The following is a 24,647-nucleotide window of genomic DNA, read 5'->3' on the forward strand; positions in this document are numbered from 1 at the left end:
AATGGGCCATGGACTAAGGAAGTATTTTCTATTCTCGCAGAGGCAGATCTGGCTTATATTTTTCTATAGAGTTAAGTACAATAAAATGTAATTACTTTTCAACATCTTTCAGGTCACATATATTGCATATCCTATTCTCTTCTGGCACAGCTGAGAACCGCCCCACCTCAATAGCAAGAGGTAGGATACCAGGCAAATCTTAGCTGAGCAGTGAGCACACAATGACCGCTAGTTTCTCGTTAAAAGGGATTTTACATATGGGCTCAGTACCAAAACAATGCTTAATCTGGAAGTTGTGGCTTAGCCCATATGTCGTTTGACCATTTCTCTTTGTAATTACAAAATATTTTTTGTTTCAACAGGTTAATGTTACAACAAAGCATATATTGTGTATTTACTATAACACATTTTTACAGAATAAAATCAATCAACCATTTAAGCCCTATTTTATACTAGCGAAAATAGTTGATCTACAAAATAGCGACACCAGGTTGAAAATGGTTAAAGGGCCACATCACCTCTGGGACAACCCTATCTTATTTTATTGTTGTTTGGGACACGATCAACACAATCCTGAGTTATTTTTGGTGTTCAATCTGTGTTTTTAGATATTTTAGTATTTCAGCATGACTAGTGATGCATTTTGCATCATCAGTGATGCGTTTTGCAAACGCATCACTAGTACATGCTGAAATACTAAAATATCTAAAAAAAAACAGATTGAACACAAATAATAACTAAATAAAGGATTGTGTTGATCGTGTCCCAAAAATAAAATAAGATCGGTTGTCCCAGAGGTGAAGTGGCCCTTTAATTTAGCATCCCCGCAGGGCCGGAACACAGTGGCATCCATCATTCCTTTTTTTTTTTTTAAATCATTTTTATGAACTGGATTGTACTCTTGGTTTCTAAAATGCTATTGTAAAATGAAAGCTCCATACAGTAGCATAGCCTCTGTTGCCATTCCCCTGACTACCGCCACAAGCACATGGCCGTTAAACTGTCTACATGTTCACACAGAGCTGGACTGCCTGCCCTGGCTATCATTAGGGGTATTACATTATAAAGAGTCTTACAGCAGCCAGGCTAATAGGCTATAGCATTGTTATGGCTCGGACTACATATTGTCACATGACCCTCGCTGACCACCAAGCTGATCGTAATCACATTTACCCGAGTAGCTACCATGGTTACCATAAGTCACTCAAGCCTGGCTTACATGCTAGGGCCAAAATCTGCCTAGACCAGGGGTTTTCAAAGTGGGTGACAGGGCACCCTGGGGTGCCGTGACGGCAGTCCAGGGGTGCCGCGAGATAATTTGATAATATTTGGAATTTACTTGAAAAGAAATATTTAGTATAATTTTAAACTTGAAGTACAAAGTTATTTTCAGTCAGTTTTAACCAAAATGGCTATTATCTCTACGTTTTCCTCAATATAATGACTAAAATATCGTCACTGTCGGGCAGAAATCTCGTATTTCCAAGTTTAAAATGTGTACGTCTTTTGGTAAAGCGAAGCCATGCTTCATCATACAAGACCGTCGCACAAAACTAGTGAAAACAGCCGATCTACAAGCACACAACGCCTCGCGATGTGAGGCGTTGTGTGCTTGTAGATCTGCAGTTTTCACTAGTTTAGTACATTTTTTTAGATGATAAATACAAAACAAACGGTTTTGGACATACAAGGTTTCCACCTGTCAACGACGATATGCTATAAATATAAGGAGCTGGGAGTGAAAATTATAATGTAGGGGTGCCTCGGATTAAAAAAATATTTATGGCGTGCCCTGAGACAAAAAGGTTTGTGAACCCCTGGCCTAGACAGTGAAGAAATAAAAGTCTCATGATTAGGAAAATGAAAGAAATGTGTATTCCACACAGATGACAGAGAGACACCAAAGAGCGAGTATACTGTTAAACAGATCATCATGGCTTCTTTAATATTAAGAGCGTACAGCAGGACATTCAATATGAGTTGAAATGATATTGCTTCAAAAGCCTACAGTACTGAGAGTGTGTTAATCACTCGTCTTCTGTTAGCCACAACGTTGTTATACTTATAAATCCCTCTCTATGGGAACCTGAGACTTTTCAATCATAGATTCTACATTCAGATCCATTCACAATGGAAACAAACTACAACTAAATGCTGTACACACAATCCACAATGGAGCATACACCTGACAAGCACCGGGTAATAGTCACCTTCATATCAGATAATAGACCAAATCATCATGATGTCACCACAACAAAAAACATATTTCCGGGTAGATAAGGCCGGCAGTATTAATCGTACACCTTATTCTTGGAAAAACAGTACACTTATGATATTGTCACTATTAGAAACATATTATTTTGTTTTAAATATCCACAGGTTGACAAACTAAACGTTGCTAATGTACTAGATACTTATTATTTATCTTGTATTGTGTTGATAGATATCCATAGACATTCCACTCTGAGATACCACTTTACCTACTGTATATATTTACAAACATTCTGATTTGGTCTATAGTCAAGGCCAATGGATAGGCCTAGACAAGAAACAGGGGACATACTTATTTAGTGTATGACATGCAGTAGGACAGTACAGTAGATTCAAGCCTGGTATAATGTGCTTTAGGCTTACATATTAAGGAGCGCCATTGTACAAGTGCATTAGCTGCAGAGCCATATTGTGCGCGGATGCAGGGCTTGGTAAACAGGCAGCCATGTTTGCTCTGTTAAAACAGTTTCTTTTGCATTCTGGCTGCTATTTAGGTGCTCAATGGAAATGTCTTGACTTGGGTTTAATGGAATGTATCAAATCTTTTTTTGGTCAACTAAACTAAACCATTTAAATCCACATGGGAAATTCACAAACACATTAAACTGATACCGATGTAGCCTAAACATAGTACGATTCTCAGTAATGTAATCCAGTAATCCATTTGTAACTCAGAGTGCATAAATGTAACATTTGTACGCTCTAGGAGTTAAAATAACACACAGCTACACATAAATAAGTTGTTCTGTGGTGTGTTATAACACAGAACTCTTGTTAAACAATGTATGTGTATCTGAAATGCCCGTTGGCCAACTCCAGCATTCACTGGCTCTAGACGGGTTTAGGACGCATAGCTAGCTGCACATCATATAATTTAATATAATATAATTTAATATAATATATATAGAATATAACAGAAATAGTATGTATGACAGGGGTATATACTATATAGGTGTGTATCTGTGGGGTAGCTAGGAAGTAACAATAAAATGTAAAGGGGTAAATAACAGATATTAGTGAAGGACACTAATGTATGTCTGTGGGGTATGTGCATACAGTGTGTCAGTGGGGTCAGAGGTCTACTTGAACTGCTTGGAGGCTGCAGGGATCTTGATGTCCTGGCCTCTCTCCAGCCTCTTCTCACACTCAATCAAGTAGTTGACGCCATCAACCACTGTCTGCACCAGCTGGACCTGAGGACACACACACACACACACGCAAGCACACACATACATGCACGCGCACACACACAGATGGGTCAATTAAATATGAAACTATGATTTGCAGGTAGTTGAGAAGAAAAGGAGTACCACCGTGCCTCAGCCAAACAACAGCAGAGATGAAGAAGAGGATGTAGTTTACATCGAAACGTCACCTGAGTTAAGAGGCTTAAATGCCAGAGTGTCTTCTTCTCCAATTATTTGCAGGTGTCTGCATTTTCTATGAACAACCTTTACACACTTTATGTTGGCATGCACACACACACACACACACACACACACACACACACACACACACACACACACACACACACACACACACACACACACACACACACACACACACACACACACACACACACACACAGGTTTTCTTGGCACTAGCCTATTTTCTTGACTGATTACCCTGTTGTTGGCGGACTGGAGTTCATGCTGCTTACACCAATCTCACCCTCTGGATTAAAGTGTCTGCTAAATGCCTAAATCTGTCCCTCAAATAGTGCCTAAACCCAGATGGTTTTATAGAACACTCATTTCTTGAGGCAAAACAGTGTTTTGTCTACTCCAGCCCTCTTTAGAGCCTGTTGACCTTAGCCTGTCCTTGAGAACTGTCCAACAGACTGGCTAATAATGAAACACATACAAAACACATTTAGACAGGAACCTAAATGGAGATTGTGACATTTAGGAAAGAAAGTAGCAATTTACTCTTAATTAGCATGTTTAATAGCACAGAATTGAAACCAGTGGTCGAGAGTAGTACAGAGTACCCAAGTATATTTTCTCAAGTGCTGTACTTCAGTACAATTCTGAAATACTCCTGTACTTTACTTGATTATTTTCATTTACCGATGTTATACTTTTGCTCCACTACATCTACGAGGCAAATATTGTACTTATTACTCCACGACAATTATTTGACTGCACCAGTTACATGTTACTTTGCAAATTTAGATTAATCAAATATTAACCAATCTATTAATTATTATACGGTAGGTAAAAGTGATGAGTTTATATATTTACCTTTGACAGCTGAAAGTAATTTAACAAACCAGGTCTGTATAACCACTGGCTCTTGAAGCTGAAAGTAGGATTTTACAGTGTAGTAGAACACATTGTGATCCCAGAGATACAAATCGTGTCAAATAATGGTCCTGATGTAAATGAGGTCTTCTCTACATACTGTACATATTACGTAGGCTGTTATAACACCAAGGAAGGGCGGTGGGGAACATTGATCAATGCTCCTACTCTCCAGTGGCTCATCAGACAAGTGAACCAACTCTATTCTTCCACAAAATGTCACAACAATTTGAACCACGCGCTGCCGTAGGATGGAGCACAACACAACAGTACGATGAGCACTGATGAGCAACACTCTCCATGCCTGCAACCCAACACTGAAAGACCCCTGTCCATGTAATTATTACATCATGGATTTTACACAGAAACAGCACAAGCACACACATGCATCCACAAGAGTGTGTGTGTGTGTGTGTGTGTGTGTGTGTGTGTGTGTGTGTGTGTGTGTGTGTGTGTGTGTGTGTACGCGCGCGCACACAGACACATATGCACAAACATGCACAACTAACCCTGATTTAGATGTGGAGGCACGCCGGTGTCGCACACTGAAACTAGCCGATCTACAAGCTGTGGCCCTCACAGCCCAGCTGTGAGCTACTGTAAGCTCTGAGCTGTGCCTGTGTTCCATGCGCGGTATCGGCATGGAACTAACTATAAATCAGGCCTTAGAGAATGCCTGTATTGTGTGTGTAATCTGTAATCTATGTGACTCAGGCATGACAGCATGTTGAGAGACACAATACAGACTCTCCCCTCTCCTCCCCTCCCCTCCCCAGTAGAACTTGAATCCATGGTTGTGTTACCTCGGAGTGTCCCAGGCGGTCCAGGTTGGAGATATCAAATGTCCCCCCTACAGCTGCAGTGTCCACACCTCCAGTCCCTCTCTTCTGCAGACGCAGGTTCTCCAGGATCTTACTGAATCTAGGGTCCTGGGGAGAGTCAATACTAGACAGTTTTAAAGCACTCCAATTCAGCGTAGAACAGAAAAAGATAACGGAGCAAATATACATTTGTGAATATTAATCAATGTGTAGTTTATTGACTCATCCTGAGCTCGTAGCCTAAATGTAAAATAATTTCAGATACATTTTTGAGGACAGCCAGGGGTGTCGCGCCAAATTCTGGGACCTGGGTACTTTAACTATTGAAAAATAGCAGATATACAAGCTCACAGTGCAGCACCGAGTGCCGCGCTGCGAGCTTGTACATCTGCTATTTTTGAAAAATTGTCTTTGAATATTTCAAATATTCTAAGGTTTTTTGAAAAAACTATGTTTCTATGTCAGTGGTGCTCAAACCTTTTCATGTGAAGGACCCCCAAAATGATATGTATTTGGCCACGGACCCCCATCTCAAAATATTTAGTTCCAGGGACCCCCCAGAAGTAGAATTTGAGTAACAAATGTTCGCTTAACAAATACATATAATCAAAGATTTGCACACATTTTCACTACTTTTCAAAAATAGCAGATCTACAAGCTCGCAGCGCGACACTCGGTGCCGCGCTGTGAGCTTGTATACCTGCTATTTTTCAATAGCTAAAGTATAAAATGATTAAGGCCCCTCCACCTTGGGCCCTAGTAACTCAGTCCCACTCCCCCCCCCCCCCCCCCCCCCCCCCCTTGTGACGCCCCTGCGGACAGCGTATATTGCTGACCTTTGCGAGGTGGGGCAGCTTGACGTGGACACCAGCACGGAGCCCGGTGCCCAGGTTAGAGGGACAGGTGAGGATGTAACCCAGGTTCTCGTTCCACATAAACTCCCAACCTTTTTCCTGGATGAGATGCTCCACCTGGGAGGGAGGGAGAGAGAGAGAGTAAGAGAGAGAGAGAGAGAGAGAGAGAGAGAGAGAGAGAGAGAGAGAGAGAGATGGAAAGTGAGACAGAGAGGAGATAAACAGAAAGTAAAGGAGCGGATGGTAGGACTCATATGGCAGCACGTCTTTCTGTCACATTTAACTTACTAGTAAGACGCACTAAGGGATGACACCAAGGAGGATTGATATGGACTGAAATATGACGAAACATGATGTAAAAAGTTGACCCTGTGAATGTCTGCACATGTGACAAAATAAAAAGGGCGAGAAGCACTTGGGCGTGTGCACATGGGTGTGTGCACAAGGGCACGTGCACGCATCCGCCGGGCAGACTGCTGGGTGAGTTCTGGTGCTTTGGCATGGGATCAACTTTGACCAGAAATGCAGACCTGGTTGGTCTACTAGCTCACCACAAATCAACATAAATGGGGATGCCAGGTTAAAATCTGAATACTTGTACAAATACACTTGTACACTTCTGCATAATTGTACAAATGTTGTCAAAAAAGTCAAATATTGGCTGATATCTATTGGCCAAAACGATACATCGGTCATGTCATGCTCTTGCTTCTTAACAGCACAGTTTGGCCATTGCAATAGCACAACAACCTCACTTTCATGTTGACTACACTTTCTCTAATGGAAAACTTGGATCGCTTTCAGGGATAAATAATTGATGTTGGGGTTGCCTTGTGTGTATTGTGTATTGTGTGTGTGTGTGTGTGTGTGTGTGTGTGTGTGTGTGTGTGTGTGTGTGTGTGTGTGTGTGTGTGTGTGTGTGTGTGTGTGTGTGTCTGTCTCAGCTATAATGGGCAGTCTGTCTGTCTGGAGAAGGCGATGTTTTGTTTATCCCTGAGTGTAAAAAAAAAAAAGTATTTGGATCTATCTGTATTGCGCTTTTTGTGCAGATCCAAATAAAATAATTCAAATGTGTGTGCGCGCGTGAATGTGCATGTGCATGTGCATGTTTCAGCCTGCTGCCTTTGTGTTTACCATTTAAACTACTTGCATGTTTATATATGCACACTGGCATGAGGCACTGACACACACACACACACACACACACACACACACACACACACACACACACACACACACACACACACACACACACACACACACACACACACACACACACACACACACACACACACAGTACCTGTTTGAGACCATTGCAGAACCTGTCAAACACTCTCTTCATGTTTCCTCCCTTCTCCATGGAGATGACCCTGGTATGATCCTCCTCATTGATCCAAATCAGGAACGTCTTCTCGTTGTTGTGCCTACGGAGGTCAGGGAGGGACAAATATTAACAATTGTTTGCGACCGCAGGGTGCAGTTTACTATCAGAACCGTCACAGCTTGTCCGTAACGCCTGGTACTTGGTTCCCCTGACATCACTGTGACATCACAGGTGACATCACAGTGATGTCAGTAAGATACTCAGAACAGGGATCTCCATACAGTATATGGGCATAAACAGGTGACATCACAGTGATGTCAGATACTCAGTGTGGGGATCTCCATATATGGGCAAAAAGGGGATTCTGTTAGGGATATCCATATATAGGCATAAAAGGGATTGTATCCCAGATCATGCCCTGTTAGGAGAACCATCCATATATGGCCAGCCCAAGACTGATGGCCAAGACAGATGGCCCATCAGCCTATTTCAATATGGACCATTCCTATTTACCTTTTTTTTTTTGTCTTTCTAAGTCTACTTATCCCTCTATACTTCAATAAACCCTTTTGCAAATCCCGCCCCATTCTGCCCTGTTACTATGATGGGACATTAACCCTGGGCAGATTGTTTTTATAGTGGAAGTGGATGGGATTTTTTTCCCCTTCATAGCCTCATTACAGCTATATAAAGTACCAAAGGAAAAACACCTAGGTGATATTAATAAAAAGGGAAGACAAAGGTACAGTAGTTACATTGCAAAACAGGGGATTTACCCGAAAATATATGTTTTAATTTGTTTAATCCCAGTGGGACAGAATCCTCTTTGCAGATTCTTTTATAGTGGTAGTGGATGCGATTTTTTTTCCCTTCATAGCCTCATTACAGCTATATAAAGTACCACAAAAAACACATCTACGTGATATTAATAAAAAGGGAAGAAAAAGGTACAGTAATTACATAGCAAAACAGTAGTTTTCCCCCGAAAAATAAATGTTTTAATTAGTTTAATCCTCTGGATCAGAGATAGAAAGAGAAGCGCATTGCATCTTGGGTACTAGGAAGAGGACAGAGAGAATGTTTCTCCTCACATAATAGGCTGGCTTTTCGTAATTCTGCCCATTTAAATTATATGTACCCAATCGTGACTCTTAGACCATTGATAAGGTACATGTGAACTAGTTTGTTGAAGCTTATTCGTTATGATGAGCGAGATCGCTTGACGCTTGCCGTCGCTATCACCGTACCGGCCGATCTCCTTGTCGCGCACTGCGGACAGTTTTTGAAAGGCTGAAGCAACATTCTCCACTGCACAAACTCCACCCCCGATAGCAAAAAGTGAATGTTTTTTTCTGGTTGGCCAGTCAGGGAGTCTCAGGGACCAATCAGAAGGCTGACAAACGGTCTATTGACTGGGGTCCCCCAGGGGTCTATACTAGGGAAAGCCCTCCTTTTTCTGCTCTACACCAAATCTCTTTGCCAAAACCTGCGCCGATTTTCACTGATTAGTCAACCCAGAATAAGGATGCTAGGGGTTCTTGTGGTTAAGTTCAAATTCAAAAGCATGTTACCACATCATAAATTCATGTCATGTGCCAGACTTCGCAAGATAAATGTGTATCAGGGAATATGAATTTGACTATGTAGTCCATAGTCAAAGTCCAAAGTCCACACTGAATGCTTATTTTTGCAGCACCTCAGCAATATGTCTGCATGGTGCCTTTTATTAAAATTTGATTTACAGTAAAACATGATGTTACGACGTAGGATGTCCAGTGCACAGCAACAAAGTCACATACACCCCCCCCCCCCCCACACACACACACACACACACACACACACACACACAGGTAGTGGTTATGAGGGACATGCAACTTCTTTAGTAATAACAACCTCGATGAGAGACTGTCCCTTCTACATTCTTCAATAATTTCCCCTTCTTTATAGCATCAGTTACAAAACAATTGATTAGGCAAGAATTTAAAGGTGATACACCATGCATTTAAAAAGTATTTATGTCATATTGTTTATGTCCCAAAAACGTTTTTCAAAAGGTTTGAGGCTAAATTACCACTCCTGAATAGAGAGCCTCTCTCATTTTTGAGTGGCTCTCAGAGCATTTCAGCTGCAGTACCAGCTTTGACCTGAACTGCGCCACCCCCCCCCCCCCAAAAAAAATCTTTTTGAAAAAAAAAAATTTTTTAGAAAAAAAAAAAAAGAAAAAAAAAAGGCCGATGATGACGTCACAATCGGCAGCAAATCTGGACAGCCTGTTTTAAGAACCTGTGGGATACTTTTAACCTTTGCCTTCTCAAAACCAGAGAAAGACACAACGGTCAGAAATGGGACTTTGTGAGGATAGAAGGTGCTAGTGGGACCCCAAAAAAAGGTTTTAAAATAGAAAAAGTGAAATTTCATGGTGTATCACCTTTAATGAAGCAACATTTGTCCAACACACAGATAGGAAACTGAGGGCAGTGAAGGTGAAGGACATGCAACACTACAGGTCTCCAGCTGGTATCAAAGTAGGGAGTTGTGATTATGCAGTTGCTACCAGGGCGTCACAAGGGGGGAAAAGTGGAACTGAGTTACTTGGGCCCAAGGTGGAGGGGCCTTAATTATTTTATACTTTAGCTATTGAAAAATAGCAGATCTACAAGCTCACAGCTTCGAGCTTGTAGATCTGCTATTTTTGAAAAGTCGTAAAAATGTGTGCAAATCTTTGAATATATGTATTTTTTACGCGTCCCTGGCCAAATACATATTATTATGTTCACATGAAAAGGTTTGAGAACCACTGACAGAAACATGTTTTTTTCAAAAAACCTTAGAAGGATTTGAAATATTACTTGCACACATTTTCACAGTTTTTCAACACCCCGACACCCCTGACTGAGGGGGACATGCAACACAGGTCTCCAGCTGGTATCGAAGCAGGGAGTTGTGATTATGCAGTTGCTACAGTATCAAGACATTAGCATTCCGGATGCCTGATAGAAAGATCACCGCCTCTTTCCCTTCTTCTGCTGCAGCACAGTTACCTAAGCTGACCTTGCGAGGAACTGCTAGAGGTTTAATGAGGTAATGGATCCAGGAGAGAGATAGAGAGTTTCTGTAACAGAAAAGAGTGAAGGCAGAGAAAGCATGACTCGTGGGAAGGAACAGGGGAAAGAAGGGAGACAAGCAAGAACAGAGGAGGGACAAATGGAGAGAGAAGGAATAGAGAGATGGGAGAAGCAGATAAACAGTGACAGTAAATGATTAAAAAAAACACTTTGAGTCCAGTAAAAAAGAAACTAGTAGGGAAAACAAGGAAGGAGACAGAGAAAGATCAAAATGGAAGAGAGGGAATATATTAAGAGTGTGTGAGAGGAGGATTGGAGGTATGGTAGAGACAAAGAGAGAGGGTGCAGCAAGTGAAGGGAGGATGTAAGAGGAGAGAGAGATGGAAAGAAGAGATAAGGAGGGTGAGAGTGGCGAAGTGTTGGCATTGTGCCATCTCTGAGGACTGAGGCCAGCAGAAAGGGAGACAGAGAGGAATAGAGGTTTATGATGATGATGAGGATGATGATGATGATGATGACGATGGTGATGATGATGATACCACAACAGAGAGAGGGGTGGACAAAGAAAGAGTGAAAAGGAGGAAGGAAGGAAGGAAGGAAGGACATCTGGATAAAGAAACATTTAAGCGATAAGAGTGGCGAGAAGAGACCGAGAGAGATACTGTATGGTGGGAGAGAAGAGATAAGAGAAGAGACGAGACGGAGAAAGATAAGACAGGAGAGAATGAGGTGATTGATACAGGTTTAATCTATTTCTGTGCTGTAACCCAACTCTCCACAGTGCTAAAATGATCCACCACGTCTCAGGACCCTAGTCAATCTCATAAAACTGAACTGAGTAAAAACTAGCCATCTTTGCAAAATGGCAGAAAAACTAGTATTTCTATTATTTTTACATTTCCCCCTCAGTATTTGTTCCATTCCACACACCTTTGTATTATTATTTTTTTCTTAATTTAGGCAGATGGTTTGGGAGGCTGAAAGTGAGATAGTGACTATATTTAAATTCACAAGTATACAATATACTAATCTCAATTATTGTCTTTTTTATATGCTATTTACACGAGCCATCCACTTCTTTGCCTGCCAATAAACAGATTATCTGCATATCTCTGCACTAGCTCCAGCAAGCACCAGTGTTATCTGCTATGTGACTTCATTATGTTAGCAATTGGACTCATTTTACAATCCGTCCTCCATTGAAGTCATTGAGAAAGTGACGTGATAGATGAATATTTGATATTAATGTAATTCAGATATGAATGTAAACATATAATTAGTTAACAGAAGACACAGAGGAGCAAGGCTCTTCTGGGATTTGAACATAAGCCAGCTATGGCCTGGGTCCTACAGCGATCCTAAACTACAGACTGACAACATAATGTGGATCTATAGTGTAATGGCAAATATGGATCCACATCATTAATTACTTTAAAATCATTTTAAAATCATAATTACAATTATTCTATTGATCTTAATGAAAGGAAAATGCAAATGTACTTCTATTTTGTATAGTGTTATATAAAGTATTTTGTAAAAGTGCTATAGAAAAAAAGGATGCTTGCTGGATCAGAGGCTGACTATTACAGTATGTCAGAGTTTCAGTATCATCTGTTAGGATAGGATTCCTTGCTTACCATATACCACGGGCGTCGGGCCAATCACGGGCCATGCCTGCACAGGTCAGGAGAGGTGACACAGGCTTGTCAAACAGGAAGTGATCCTGTGAGAGACAGAAGACATTCTGGACATTGATGGTTGTTTTTTTGTTTGTTTTTTGCTTTTTGCTTTTTGGCAGCTCAACAAGCAGCATCTTTTAATCTGTCTACGTCTGTGCTAACAACTACACCCTGTATGGGAATCCAACCCAAGACCTGTATTACAGGTAATGTCCTCTCTTTACACCCTCCTTCATGTCCACAGAGTAACTAATAAAACACAAGAGAGGGAAACAGATCATTTGAAACACTGGAAATTCAAATAATTTGGAAAAACAGCACCAATTTTATAATTTGGCATTCTCATATACAAAAAATATGTCATACATTTAATTTCACAGTTAACCGTAGAGAGGCTTCCAGAGCATTGCAAATATAGCTGGTTTTGAATGAGAGACATTACATGACATTACAGTATACACTACAACTAGCAACTTCCTCCACTCGAGACATTATGATTCCCATTTTAAGTCATTTGCATATAGTTTTGTAAATAAGCTACTGTTATTGTTGTCTAGATATGATGTAAATATCGAAAGTCGTGACTTATCTTTCTACTCCTACCTTTAACATGTTCTACCAAAAAAAATAGAACACAGTAAAATCCTCAGTGTTAATTTATCCATTTGTAAGCTACAATTGGAGTTACAGACCCGTAATCAATAATTTTGCGGGGGACCCCCTGGAACCCCCACAAGGTCCCCTGAGGGTCCCTAGACCCCACATTGCAAACTAGTGGTTCAGAGTTAAATCATAGCAACGCTCAGGATTTCACTGTGAACTTTGCGTCAGTTTTTCAGGCAGAGGAGGACAGAAGATGCTTCAGCCACCTGAACAGACTCACGTCAATGAGCTGCTGCTGCTCCTGGTCTGTCAACAAGGTGAGGCTGTAATACTTCCCGGCCAGGTCTTCTCCCTTCAGTCCCGCCAGGGCGTCCACCACCACCCTCTCCACCTCGCGGCGCTCGGCGCGGGTGCAGGCGGGGGGCAGACTCAGCCCGCGGATGCTACGGCCTGTTCTCACCCTGGACGACAGCACATAGCGCTCGTCAAACTGGCCCGAATGAATCTGAGGGTGGCGGACAGGTTAGGATGTCAGTGCTGTCTGTGATATATGGATCTATATCTGTCATCTCATGTCTAACATAATGTCTTCGCTATAGACAGGATCGTAAGTAATTGGTGGGGGGATAGGGATAAGCAGATAAGTGTCTGGCAATCACAAGGTTTAAATATTTAACTTTAACTTCATAATGGAAACTGTGACTGGGCTGAATCTTTGCACACATTTGGAGTTATACTTATGTCATAAATACATCATAGACGTCATAGATGACTGACATTACAGGCTGGTGACCAAATGAAGTCTGAGATCCACAATGGAGCCACGAGGTTCTCATGTGGATCCACCATGATTCGCCCACATCCTGCCCCGATTGAAGATTGATAAATAAGCATATATTAGGCTTAAGCCCTGGCTGGAATATAAAGTACCTTACTACTATCCAGGTCAGTGGGGTGTTTCATGGTTAGAGGATCATAACCATTATGCCTTTCTTTAATGACCGGGTTCAACAGGTCACCAAACACCTAGAGGTAAACAAAACATCATCATTAATTCATTTGAATAACGTGTGTGTGGATTACAGTTTGATGAGTGTTTTTACATATACAGTACATCTCTGATTTCTCTTTTCTCTTTGTGGTACCTGTATATGACAGCTGGAATGTTGCCCCCCCAGAAAATGCCACATACAGTACTGTACAAACATGTGCATACTTGCTGCAAGGGTTGCTACATACTTGCTACAAGGGTTTCTACAGTACATCACTGTCAACCAACACAAGAACCCATCCTCTCCCACTTTCCGCAAGTCTAGTCTTGAATAGATTCATTTTCAAATTGACAGAGAAACAATGTAAAACAGCAAGTGGAAGAAACTGAGTCAGAAAGAAAGAGGCTTTCCCGCTACTACAGTAGGCAACACAGCCAAACACGTGATAGTTTTTAACCAAATACCGAGTTCAGTGTATCAACGGTCCAGTCAGAGGTGTGCAGAAATATTGACGAGTTTGAACGTCAACCCTGTGTTTAAAAACAATGTGCCGTTTCATTTCTTCTTTGATTGTTCATTGAAACCAAATGTCGCTACAAATCCAAAGTTCTTCTTTGGAATAATGTAAAATGCAGTGTTATGAATGAGCCGCATAAGGTTAATGGTCAAAGTGTTTGACTGACTTCACAAAGTCAAAAGCTGTTGGCAGGCTCCTTGTATACAGGTGTTCATTGAAACCATAGAAACATGTCAATAAAACAATTAAACACTGTCGTTAGATAAGGAAACCCTTTTTCTGTTCTATTATATATGTCTGACCTCGTATGACTCCTCGTCTCCAGCCACCATGCCCACGGTCTTGATGAAGGGGTGGCCAGGGTTGTCAACACCTGTCTGGATGGCCTGATCCAGGGTGTAGCCGTTGGGAGTGGCCTTGTCAACCAGCTTGGCATAGATAGCTGGGCTGAGGTGGCTGGCCATGCAGTTGTTGTGCTTGCGTAGGTCTGGGTACTCAGCACTGTTCAAAGAATTAGGTTTGTTTTAGTGTTTTGATTAGTCCTAGGATCACAGTGACTAAAGGGGGGGGAACACAGTGGTAAAATAGACATTAGACATTAGTTCAACTGAATTGAATGACAGAATTCCAGGTTAAACAGATTTAGTCATCGTTGAACCTATACAGTAACAATGTAAATACTTCTATTTTCCAATTGTCCAGGCTTAATTCATAAATCTGCAACTATGTCGTATGCCTGATTAGACATCATTTGTTTTAACTGTATGTGAGGTACTGTGGGCAAAAGATTCTATGTGAGTTCTCTCTGCTGATTGGATAACATTGGTAGTCCCGGGGCGCCCACTGGCCTACTGGTCCAGGCGCATACGACGATGCCACATAGGCACATGGATGCCTGGCGGCGGTTCGATTCCCGATCCAGAAGACCTTTGCCGCATGTCACTCCCTGTCTCTCCCCCCATTTCCTGTCAGTCTACAACTGTCCTATCAATAAAGCCTTAAAAGCCCAAAAACAAACAAAATAATTGGTATCCCGACCTGACAAATTATTTTCTATTTACCAAAGAGCTGGAGAGACGAGGAGACTCCTGTTACTTAAACAAACGCTCTATAGCTCTGAGCAGTGGTGGACAGGATTTGTACTTTACTTGAGTATTAGATTTCTTTGATACTTATTACTCTTACTCGAATATATTTCCAAGACAAATATTTGTCTTACTCGAGTAAATTTCTAGGAAGGCTGAAAAGTACATGAACAAAATTGGCCCGTGTTCAGTGGAGATACGTCGGGTAGGGAGGGGCTACTAACTGGGGCGGCACCCGTCAGCAAGCAGTGTTGGGCGGGAGGAGTAAGACAAAAGCTCAACGTCCTCCCGTTGGGGCCTCCTCACTGGCAGGTGAGTCAGTACAATACAACAGCAGTGACAACACAGAAATAAAAGTGTGTAGGGAGGAATCAATTTCAATTACGACTAAATAAGGGGAGGAACGGGGATAAAAAGCAGCCGGGTGACTAGGTGCTCACTCCCTCCCACCCATACCCATGCTTCCCACTATGGTGGACCAGTGCAAAATTACTAGAAGCTACAGTATGTTTGTTGTCTCCACCAGCCGAAGGCATGGGGAAGAGTATGTTTTCCCCTCCGTCCGTCCGTGTGTCCGTCCGTCCGTCCGTCCGTCCGTGCGTCCGTCCGTGCGTGCGTCCTCGCAGTTTGTGAGCAGCTAATCTCAGTCGCCGTTGGCCCGGACGCTGCCAAAGTGAGCACACACACTCCCTGGATGGCAATCTAGAACCTCTGCCCCAAATTTCTCAAATGGCCCTCATGGTGGCGCTATAACAGGCCCATTCGTCCTCCGAGTTTGTGTACAGCTAATCTCCGGCGCCGTTGGCCCGGTCGATCCCAAAATGAGCACACACACTCCCTGGATGCCAATTCAGAACCTCTGCCCCAAATTTTTCAAATGGCCCTCATGGTGGCGCTATAACAGGGCAATTTGTGTGGCCTGGTGGAGACCTGTGCTCGGAAGAGCACTGCTTCTAGTTCAGTCTCATTTTGGCTGCCGCAGTCTGTTGGACATGCGTGAAATGAAAGCATATTTTGTTTGTCAGTAGTAGCTGTGTAATACACAATAGGGCTTTGAGGGTCCTCTTCAGATCTCTCCAACCATGTTGTCCTGAATCCCAGAATATAGTTGAAATGGATCATGGCTTGTTAACAGAACAGGATATGTCTGCGCCTTCTTGAAAGAGAGCTCTGTCGCGATGCCACAAAACATCCAATATAAAATTGGAATTGTGCTGATTAGTGCAATTGCCTTACTGACTTTAGAACATCAAAATGTGATGGCTAACAAGCGTTTGTATATTCATTCTCCAAATAGCCACGTCTAGCCATGAAGACTGGAGCCAACGTTTGGAGCTTATCCAAAGACTCACTTCAATTTGGCTCTCAAATCCAACTGGAAAGATGCGCTCCATAGAGAACAGATCTCCCTTGCGGTGCTGCAGTCTCTTTGATCTCTCTCTATTTATATTGCAGGCCGCGTGCACGCGCAAGTGGTGTGTGTCGCAATGTATCTGTGTGTGGGGGGGCTGCACGTACACAGGTGCCTGCTTTGTTGGTCGCTGTGTATGTCTATTTCTGTCTCAGGAATTGGAAAACTGCTGTCGAAAACCAAGCATGGAGCTTGTAACTCCAGTAGGTAGAATCAATGACGTCACCATACTGTAGGCCAATAGAGGGACTTCTGTATAAACAGGGACACAGGCTTCTCCTTCCTTCTCTACTCTGGAGGGACTGCATTCACAAAAAATATTTGTGAATTTGTGGCATGATAAGCTCTTGTTATTGGATGTTATATTTTCTTAACCATCCTATCATGTTTAATCAGTATGTGTCATTGTTTTTTCTATGTGATGATGACCGTTATAAAAAATAGTATTTTCAGTGCGTACTATATTATGTTTAGTCTGGTTGCCCCTGCAGGGCAAACAGACTATAGTACTTGTCCGACTTCATTCCATCAGGGCCTCTTAGACAAACCTTTTTTCACGGTGCCCCTCCTCCAACAGTTTTTGCGGCACACACTTGGGCCATATGTAAAATCGACCAGCTTCATCAGGAATCGATTCCTTGCATTTTTCTAAGAGATACGTTATATATAGTTTAATTAAATGTATATTTGTGAATTAATTTTCTCACATAACTTTAATTAAAAATTGAACTTTTCCCAAATATGGAGATGACTGACATCATAGACATGAGACTGACACAGTATGTCCATATGGGCATTCCAAGATATGGGCTTAATACTGATGACATCATGGATCTCCATATATGGTCATAAAAGGGACAAGGACGGATTGGTTAGCACGGCTCGAATATGGACAAGGACTGACAGATAGATATTTGCAAGTGTGACCCGCCTCAAGGCAACCACACTTGCAATTTCCAATTGCATCATTCTAGTTTATAGTTTGGTAACAACAGTTCCCTCTGATGTCACTGTCAAGGCTAAATGTGTCTGTTTTCTTTGCACGTTATGTGTTTTCATTCTTATCAGGAAAATGTATAACTTATAGGCTTTAGAATAGGCTTTATATAACTTTAGAACTACCATGTGACACTGCCTGGTGTGACAACTGTGACTTCTGTTCTCCAAGCTTGTGCTTGCTTACAGATTGGTAATTCAACTGAATGACAGTCAGTCACCAGACCTTTCACCTCTTTAGAGGATGCTGAATGGTCACATTGCTCACATTGCTCACATTGTCATTACTGCGTAATACCATACAAAAATAGAAAATATGACAAATGTGAGCATGTACAGAAAATGCATGTAGCCTAAACTAGACTGCACTCTGTTGAGGTGCCAACTTGCGCCTTGTGCACTCATAGTAACTTTCTGAAGCAAACGAGAAGTGCGACCAGCAAAGCACGCAAGTAGGGTGATGAGGGTGGGTGTTTGCACTTGTTGGTGGTGACATCACCAAGAACGCTGCTCCCTCATTGGCTAAAGGCCCTGCCTTTGTACTGTCAGCCTAGTCTGGGATCACTTCACTTTACGAGGTTTGATCCGGTCGGGAGCGGAAACCACTTTACGTCATGTTGTAGTCCTAGACGGACTACACTTTGGCCGGAACTATCAACCGGATTCAGTTTTAACCCAAAATATTCCCCTGCACCCAAGGACATAGTTTTAGGGCCTACCTAATAAACACCTTGATGCGGCGTAGTTTTGCTTTCGAAAAATGTGTTTGGTATGTGCATCTTTTAGTCCAACTCGTAGCGACTGGCAAGACTACACTAGGCTTCTCGAGCATTTTAATAGTGATCGGGGAAACAAACGAAACCAAACGGTCTGTTGTGAACGAACACCAGGCTTTCTCCCGAGAAAGACTGGTAGGCGAGGTTACTGTCAGTCACATACCCACCCACCCATGCATACTGATAGCACTCATCACCCTACTTGCACGCTCTGCTGGGCACAAGTAATTATCAACTGTAAAATAAAGACATGGTAAATTAATTCCACTGGCCAGTGGCCATCCAGTCTCTTACAACTCTCTCCAGTAACCCTTGAAATGCCTCTTCCTCTTAGTTGCCCCCACCATTTATTCTAACGTCTCTTGCAAAGTGGCTGGCATGACAGAAGTTGATAGGATACATATTGTATATAGCCTATCAATGTTGGTGTTAAATCTGTTGTGGCTAGGTAAACTGGCGATTAGGGCAGAGGAGCTTCTTCAGAGGCTGCATGCATCACACGAACTGAATCCGTCTGCAGACAGGGAGGCAAACATAAAGCCTACTGTTGCATTACAGCAGTATGAAAGGGTAATAATGGAGAGACTAGTAGCAGGCTAAATGTAGGCTATATAGAGGGAGGTAGGTAGGTGTGTGTGTGTGTGTGTGTGTGTGTGTGTGTGTGTGTGTGTGTGTGTGTGTGTGTGTGTGTGTGTGTGTGTGTGTGTGTGTGTGTCCAATTGTCTCTGTCAGAGTGACAACCAACAGACAATTAAACCGCCCATCCCTTCAGGCCAAGGCGTAGCATATTATGATCCTCCTACCAATTACAAAGCGTTTTATAGGCTACAGCGCCCTGCATCCAGGCCACTATATGACGATGAATTATGAACCAGCTGGGTTGTCTTGGAGTTCAAGCGAGGACATTCCAGATCATTCTATCTTATTGGGCGCTATACACCTGCAGGCAGCTTGGAACATGGCAAAATTGCACGTCTATAAATCTCCATCCATTCACTGAAGGGGTTTTATTTAGGCTATCATCGTCATCATAAGATTATCCGCCTCTAAAACCATCACCGCGGGGTTTTATAGGCCTATTAGGCTAATCACGGTGTCCCAAGATGCGATAGTCGCCAAAGGGGGCGGCGCGTAAATTGGTGTAAATTAGAATCGCAAACGTTTTATTGACATAAGACCTAGAGCCTTACGCGTGATTCCTAAACCCACCAGGATTGAGTTAAGGCCCGCCTCGCGGAAACGCGAGGACTTCCAGGAGTGGCTGAAATCCCTGCCTGACACATGGAGGGTGGATAAAGTCAGAGGCATGAAGACTTGTACTTGAGAAAAGCCTGCATTTGCACAATACACAAATTAATATCTCACTACAGTGCTCAAAATAAACTGTGCTAAAAAAAACTTGAAACTGACTTAACTGTACTGTGCTTAATAAAGGGAAAACTTTGTAACTTTGCTAAAGAGAAAAACGTAGCCTACTGAGAAAGCTATTAATTTGTCACTACTGTGCTCAAAATAAAAACTCTTACTGATTATCAGTTAAATTGTTATGGTTTGGATATGGCTTTGGGCCTATTATGCTGCATGTATTATTGTAATGGATCAGTAGGTAGTAGGTACTTTGCAATTGAGCGAGCAGCACTAACGTTCATGGGCACTTTCATACTTAAGATTATCGAGAGGAGGCGGGTCTTAACTCAAGCCTGGTGGGTTTAGGAATCACGCGAGGCTTACAGGAGGAATTTGACTAAACTGATGTGCGTTCGAAAAAGCGAGATTTCCCCAGGCCTATCAATTAAAACGAAATATGAAATAGAAACATACATAATTATCAAGAATATTAGATCTGGTGACAGTGCGTGTGCGTAATAGACCTATATTTCTCGTAATAGAGGTTAAAAAAGGGAAATAAATAAATAAAATAGGCTACATGTGTGTCAATACTCAATAAAGTGCCGCCTATATGGGGCGGTCATGGTGTTTGAACTTGTAGACCTACCTGGCGGGGTACAGCCTCCGTACCGGGGTTCCAGCGCTGACATGTTCCCGGTGGAGCAGAAGCCCAGCTGTTAACGAGCCCGCTCCCACTAATGACAAGATGCCCAAATTCCGTTTAGAGGACACGATCCTAGTGAAGCTGCTGGCCATTTTCCCGTTTGATTTCCCAGCCTTTTATTTTCCTCTGTGATGATGATGCAACGCCTCTGGTGGAATGAGACAGAATGGAGAAGTGGATGGTTATGAGCGAAGCGAGGCTAGGGGAGAGCGAAAGAGAGAGAGAGAGAGAGAGAGAGAGCGAAAGAGAGAGAGAGAGAGAGAGAGAGAGAGAGAGAGAGAGAGAGAGAGAGTAAATATGATATAGCGATTATTCAGGTTCAGGTTCAGGTTTATTAGTCAAATGCATATCCATACAGGTATAGACATACAATGAAATGCTTGTGCCAAGAGCACTCTCAGCCTTATTACACACAAAAAAAAACAAGACAACAACAGGTCACCCAGGACAACCCAAAAACAACAAAACAACCATACAGTGTAACAGTGTACAGTTTAAAAACTGCGTATATTGCACATGACTACCTACGTCTCGCTTCCATCTCTTCGTTAAGCATCCTGATTGCTTGAGCATAAAAACTATTACTGAAACGGGTGGTGTGAGATTTGATGCTCTGGTAACGTTTTTTGGATGGGAGGAGATAGAACAGGGAATGGGCGGGATGACAGCTGTCCTTTAAGATGTTCTCTGTCTTTTTCTTACAGCGTGTGTTATAGATTGTGTGTAGCTGTGGTAATTCTGTGCCAATGATTTTGGCAGCTCTCTTCACAATTCTCTGTAACTGTGTACTGTCTTGAACAGTCACGTTACCAAACCACACTATAGCCTATTTGATCAAGCTGCTACCACTCCCACTTTAGAATCATTAGCCTACACCTGCTGTGCACACAGGAGTGGAGTAGGCTATTGTCTTTTTAAGATAACTGTTTCAATACACTCACACTGACACATTCTGATGCAGGGGTGTCGCACACCAAATTCTGGGCCCTGGGTACAAGGATTCACTGCGGGCCCCTGCACAATTATTTTGTGAAAAATAGCAGATATACAAGCTCGCTGCGAGCTTGTAGATCTGCTATTATATCTGCTATTTTTGAAAAATCTTGAAAAATCTCTTTCTCTCTCTCTTTTTCTTTCAATATTTAAAATCCTTTACGTTTTTTATTTTTTTCGTTTTTTTACTTATGTTTCTATGTCAGTGGTGCTCAAACTTTTTCATGTGAAGGACCCCCCAGAAGCAAAATTTTAGTTACAAATGTTTGCTTAAAAAATTCATGCACATATTTTCACGACTTTTCTAAAATAGCGGATTTACAAGCTCGCAGCGCAGCACAGCACTCGGTGCCGTGCTGTGAGCTTGTATATCTACTATTTTTCAATAGCTAAAGCATAAAATAATTTAGGCCCCTACACCTTGTGGGCCCTAGTCAGTCCCACTCCCCCCCCCCCACCTTGTGACACCCCTGCTCTGATGGGGTGACTGTGCGAAACCTGTTGCTGCAAGAGCATAGTGCAGGATCTATACATACATTTCAGAGAAGTAGGCAAATGTCACTTTCTTATGTGCCTGAATTTCATCCAGCTTGATGTGCAATTATTTTGTGAAGAAAATATAGCACTGAGGGCAGGTATATCAGATAGTGCCTTGAATGACAAACCCATATCCTTAATTATTCATAAAGACAATGACAAAATATTATTTGATCAAGTTCACAGGTTAATATTCGCCAAAGTATGTAGGCCTATATATCGTGATTCGTGACTTTTTTTCTTTTTTTTTTTTAACAAAATGGGTTTCCAGATTGGCAAATATCCCCAAATGTATCAATATATTTTGTGTTTTGGTTCCCTGCACATGGATACATGCAAGTGTCTCCTCAGCCATGAATCTAACCATGGTGGTAGCTAAGCAAAAAGAGGAAAAAATGTGCCACAGAGGCACAAAAATCCAGTTCCAGGCACTCAGGTGGATTTAACAATAAAAGGCCTGTATTACATGGGCTAGAACATTATTAAAAAACACCCAGAGTTTTGTTATCTTCTTTAAAACTTGGTGTCAGTGCAGCCAATGGTGCTAAATATGTTCTGAACAGCTTCCATAACCCCTCTGGAAAGAAATATGGCTTTAGCTTACACTGATTGGTCAGCAATCGTATAACGCTGGGCCCTAGGGCAGATAAGGAAGCTAACCAATCAGTGCAATCATTCTCTCGGTCCTTTTATCACCCCATGGCAAATAAGGTAATAAAGGCCAATAACGGTAAGGCAACACTGAATACAAATTGTGGGCCTACATTTTGAGTTGCTAATGTCAATTTTAAGACATTGTGAAAAATGTTATTTCAAAACATATTGGCCAATTATTGCATTAAAAAAATATTAATAGGCCTATTTGCCCACGGCAAAGTCACAATGGAACTTAACGGAGCGTGGTTAAGGACAAGGAACTCAATGTTTTGTTTCGCAATACTAGTAATTAATGTCTCAAGTCTTTATACTGTATGACCCAACCCTACTATCCGAGTTGCAGCAATGTCCTCATTCCTATGAATGAGTCAAATGCTTCTGGCAGGTTGCAACAGTCAACACACACACAAACTCTTTCACAAATATTGGAAGCAGGAACACTTGGCTCTCAGTAAGTACCCTGAGCTCCTTATGGGGGATAACTTCTGCACATGAATTTGCCAAAACGTGGGCATACAATACACTCAACAGGGCCTACCTACTGTAGTGTGTGTGTGTGTGTGTGTGTGTCTGTGTGTGCGTTTGTGTGGGGGGAATAAATAACATTTGGGTTTTCATCCAAATGACTACAGCCACAGCAGGGTTTTAATTTCCATCTGCTGTAGCCAGAAGAACCCTGTCAATAATGTATAGAATATTACACAAAAGGGATTTAGCATATTAGCAATAAATAATTAAATTATAATAATTGTAAATTAAAAGAAAATATTAAACAGCAAAATACGTAGTGTAAATTTAAAGTTACCGTACCACAGATTTTGCTGAGCAGATGTGATCAATTTGATCTTGTGTATAAAAATGTGCAGAGATGACAAGTTAGTCTTACCTGTTGCAGGACCCAGTATCTGGAAAGAACACGTCCTCTGTAAAGACACTGACTGCACCCAAACAAACAGTCCTGTGTAGGCGTGCCTGACGTGAACAATACAACACCAACAATGGCTGCCTGACACAACCTACTGCATGACTAATAAGATACACAGAAACAAAATACACCCAAGGAAACTATCAACTCTGCCAGAAAAAAGGGGGGGGGGGGGGTGGCAAGTGGGGATAAAAATGATTGGGCATCTAATTGAAGATGATCACTACTACTATTAGGTAATTAGATGTCATTAAACATGATGTCCCATCTACTGTAGTATATTACTGACAACTGTAGAGAGAGCGAGCACATGAAGGGCTCTGTGACCTTTGAACACCACAGTTTTAGTTGATTCAGGTTTACTTTTGTCAGGTGATAGCTGATAAAGCATACAGGACTCTGATTATTTCAGAGTGGTTTTCTCTACTGTAGTAGAGCTACTGTGCAGGCTACATTACTGTATTTAAATACAACAAAAAAATCTTACTGCCTGAGGAACATTTTTGCCTTCTAGTATTTTTATTTGGACTTGACTTTTTGGGAACACTAGTTAGTTTGTGTATTCAACACTTTGGTTTCAAACAACGTATATATAAATAAATAAATAAAAACTACGGGCTGAAATGCCATGGAATTTGCAGGGATCATGCTCCCCAGAGGATGTGAATCAAAATGAAATGTTTACATCCCCTCAATGATAGCAAGACAAATATGTAAACGCATAATACACTGTTAAACTATGCCTGGTTTATACTTGTTTACTTGATACTTGCAGAAAATGTCGC

The 24,647-nt window shown here is 41.9% G+C and overlaps 1 protein-coding gene across 2 annotated transcripts; it reads right to left on the reverse strand.

The window, feature by feature from the left end:
• Window positions 1–1,928: 1,928 nt before the first annotated feature.
• Window positions 1,929–23,958, reverse strand: LOC308293787 (creatine kinase U-type, mitochondrial-like). Of its 2 annotated transcripts, none has more exons than XM_080736415.1 (10): window positions 23,824–23,958; window positions 20,694–20,898; window positions 14,732–14,930; window positions 13,851–13,946; window positions 13,201–13,425; window positions 12,276–12,361; window positions 7,550–7,673; window positions 6,232–6,366; window positions 5,378–5,503; window positions 1,929–3,464 (listed from the first exon to the last, which is right to left on the reverse strand). In XM_080736415.1, the coding sequence occupies exons 2-10, from the start codon at window positions 20,840–20,842 to the stop codon at window positions 3,351–3,353; spliced, it is 1,254 nt and encodes a 417-aa protein (XP_080592541.1). In that variant the 5' UTR covers window positions 20,843–20,898; window positions 23,824–23,958; the 3' UTR covers window positions 1,929–3,350. The 2 variants fall into 2 exon arrangements, with proteins under 2 accessions (XP_080592541.1, XP_080592542.1); XM_080736416.1 differs by having other exon boundaries at window positions 20,694–20,949; window positions 23,824–23,900.
• Window positions 23,959–24,647: the final 689 nt, after the last annotated feature.

Source organism: Nannobrachium achirus, assembly GCF_963921795.1.
Source record: "Nannobrachium achirus genome assembly, chromosome: 11".
Taxonomy (NCBI): domain Eukaryota; kingdom Metazoa; phylum Chordata; class Actinopteri; order Myctophiformes; family Myctophidae; genus Nannobrachium; species Nannobrachium achirus.

What these genes read in the sequence shown, in the direction of transcription:
- LOC308293787 (XM_080736415.1), bottom strand. Translation starts at nt 20,842, where the DNA reads ATGGCCAGCAGCTTCACTAGGATCGTGTCCTCTAAACGGAATTTGGGC. An exon ending in CTGACCTGGATAGTAGTAAG is followed by an intron (nt 13,426 to 13,850) that starts GTACTTTATATT and finishes CGCCACCCTCAG; the next exon opens with ATTCATTCGGGCCAGTTTGA. An exon ending in CCCGACGCCCGTGGTATATG is followed by an intron (nt 7,674 to 12,275) that starts GTAAGCAAGGAA and finishes TGACCTCCGTAG; the next exon opens with GCACAACAACGAGAAGACGT.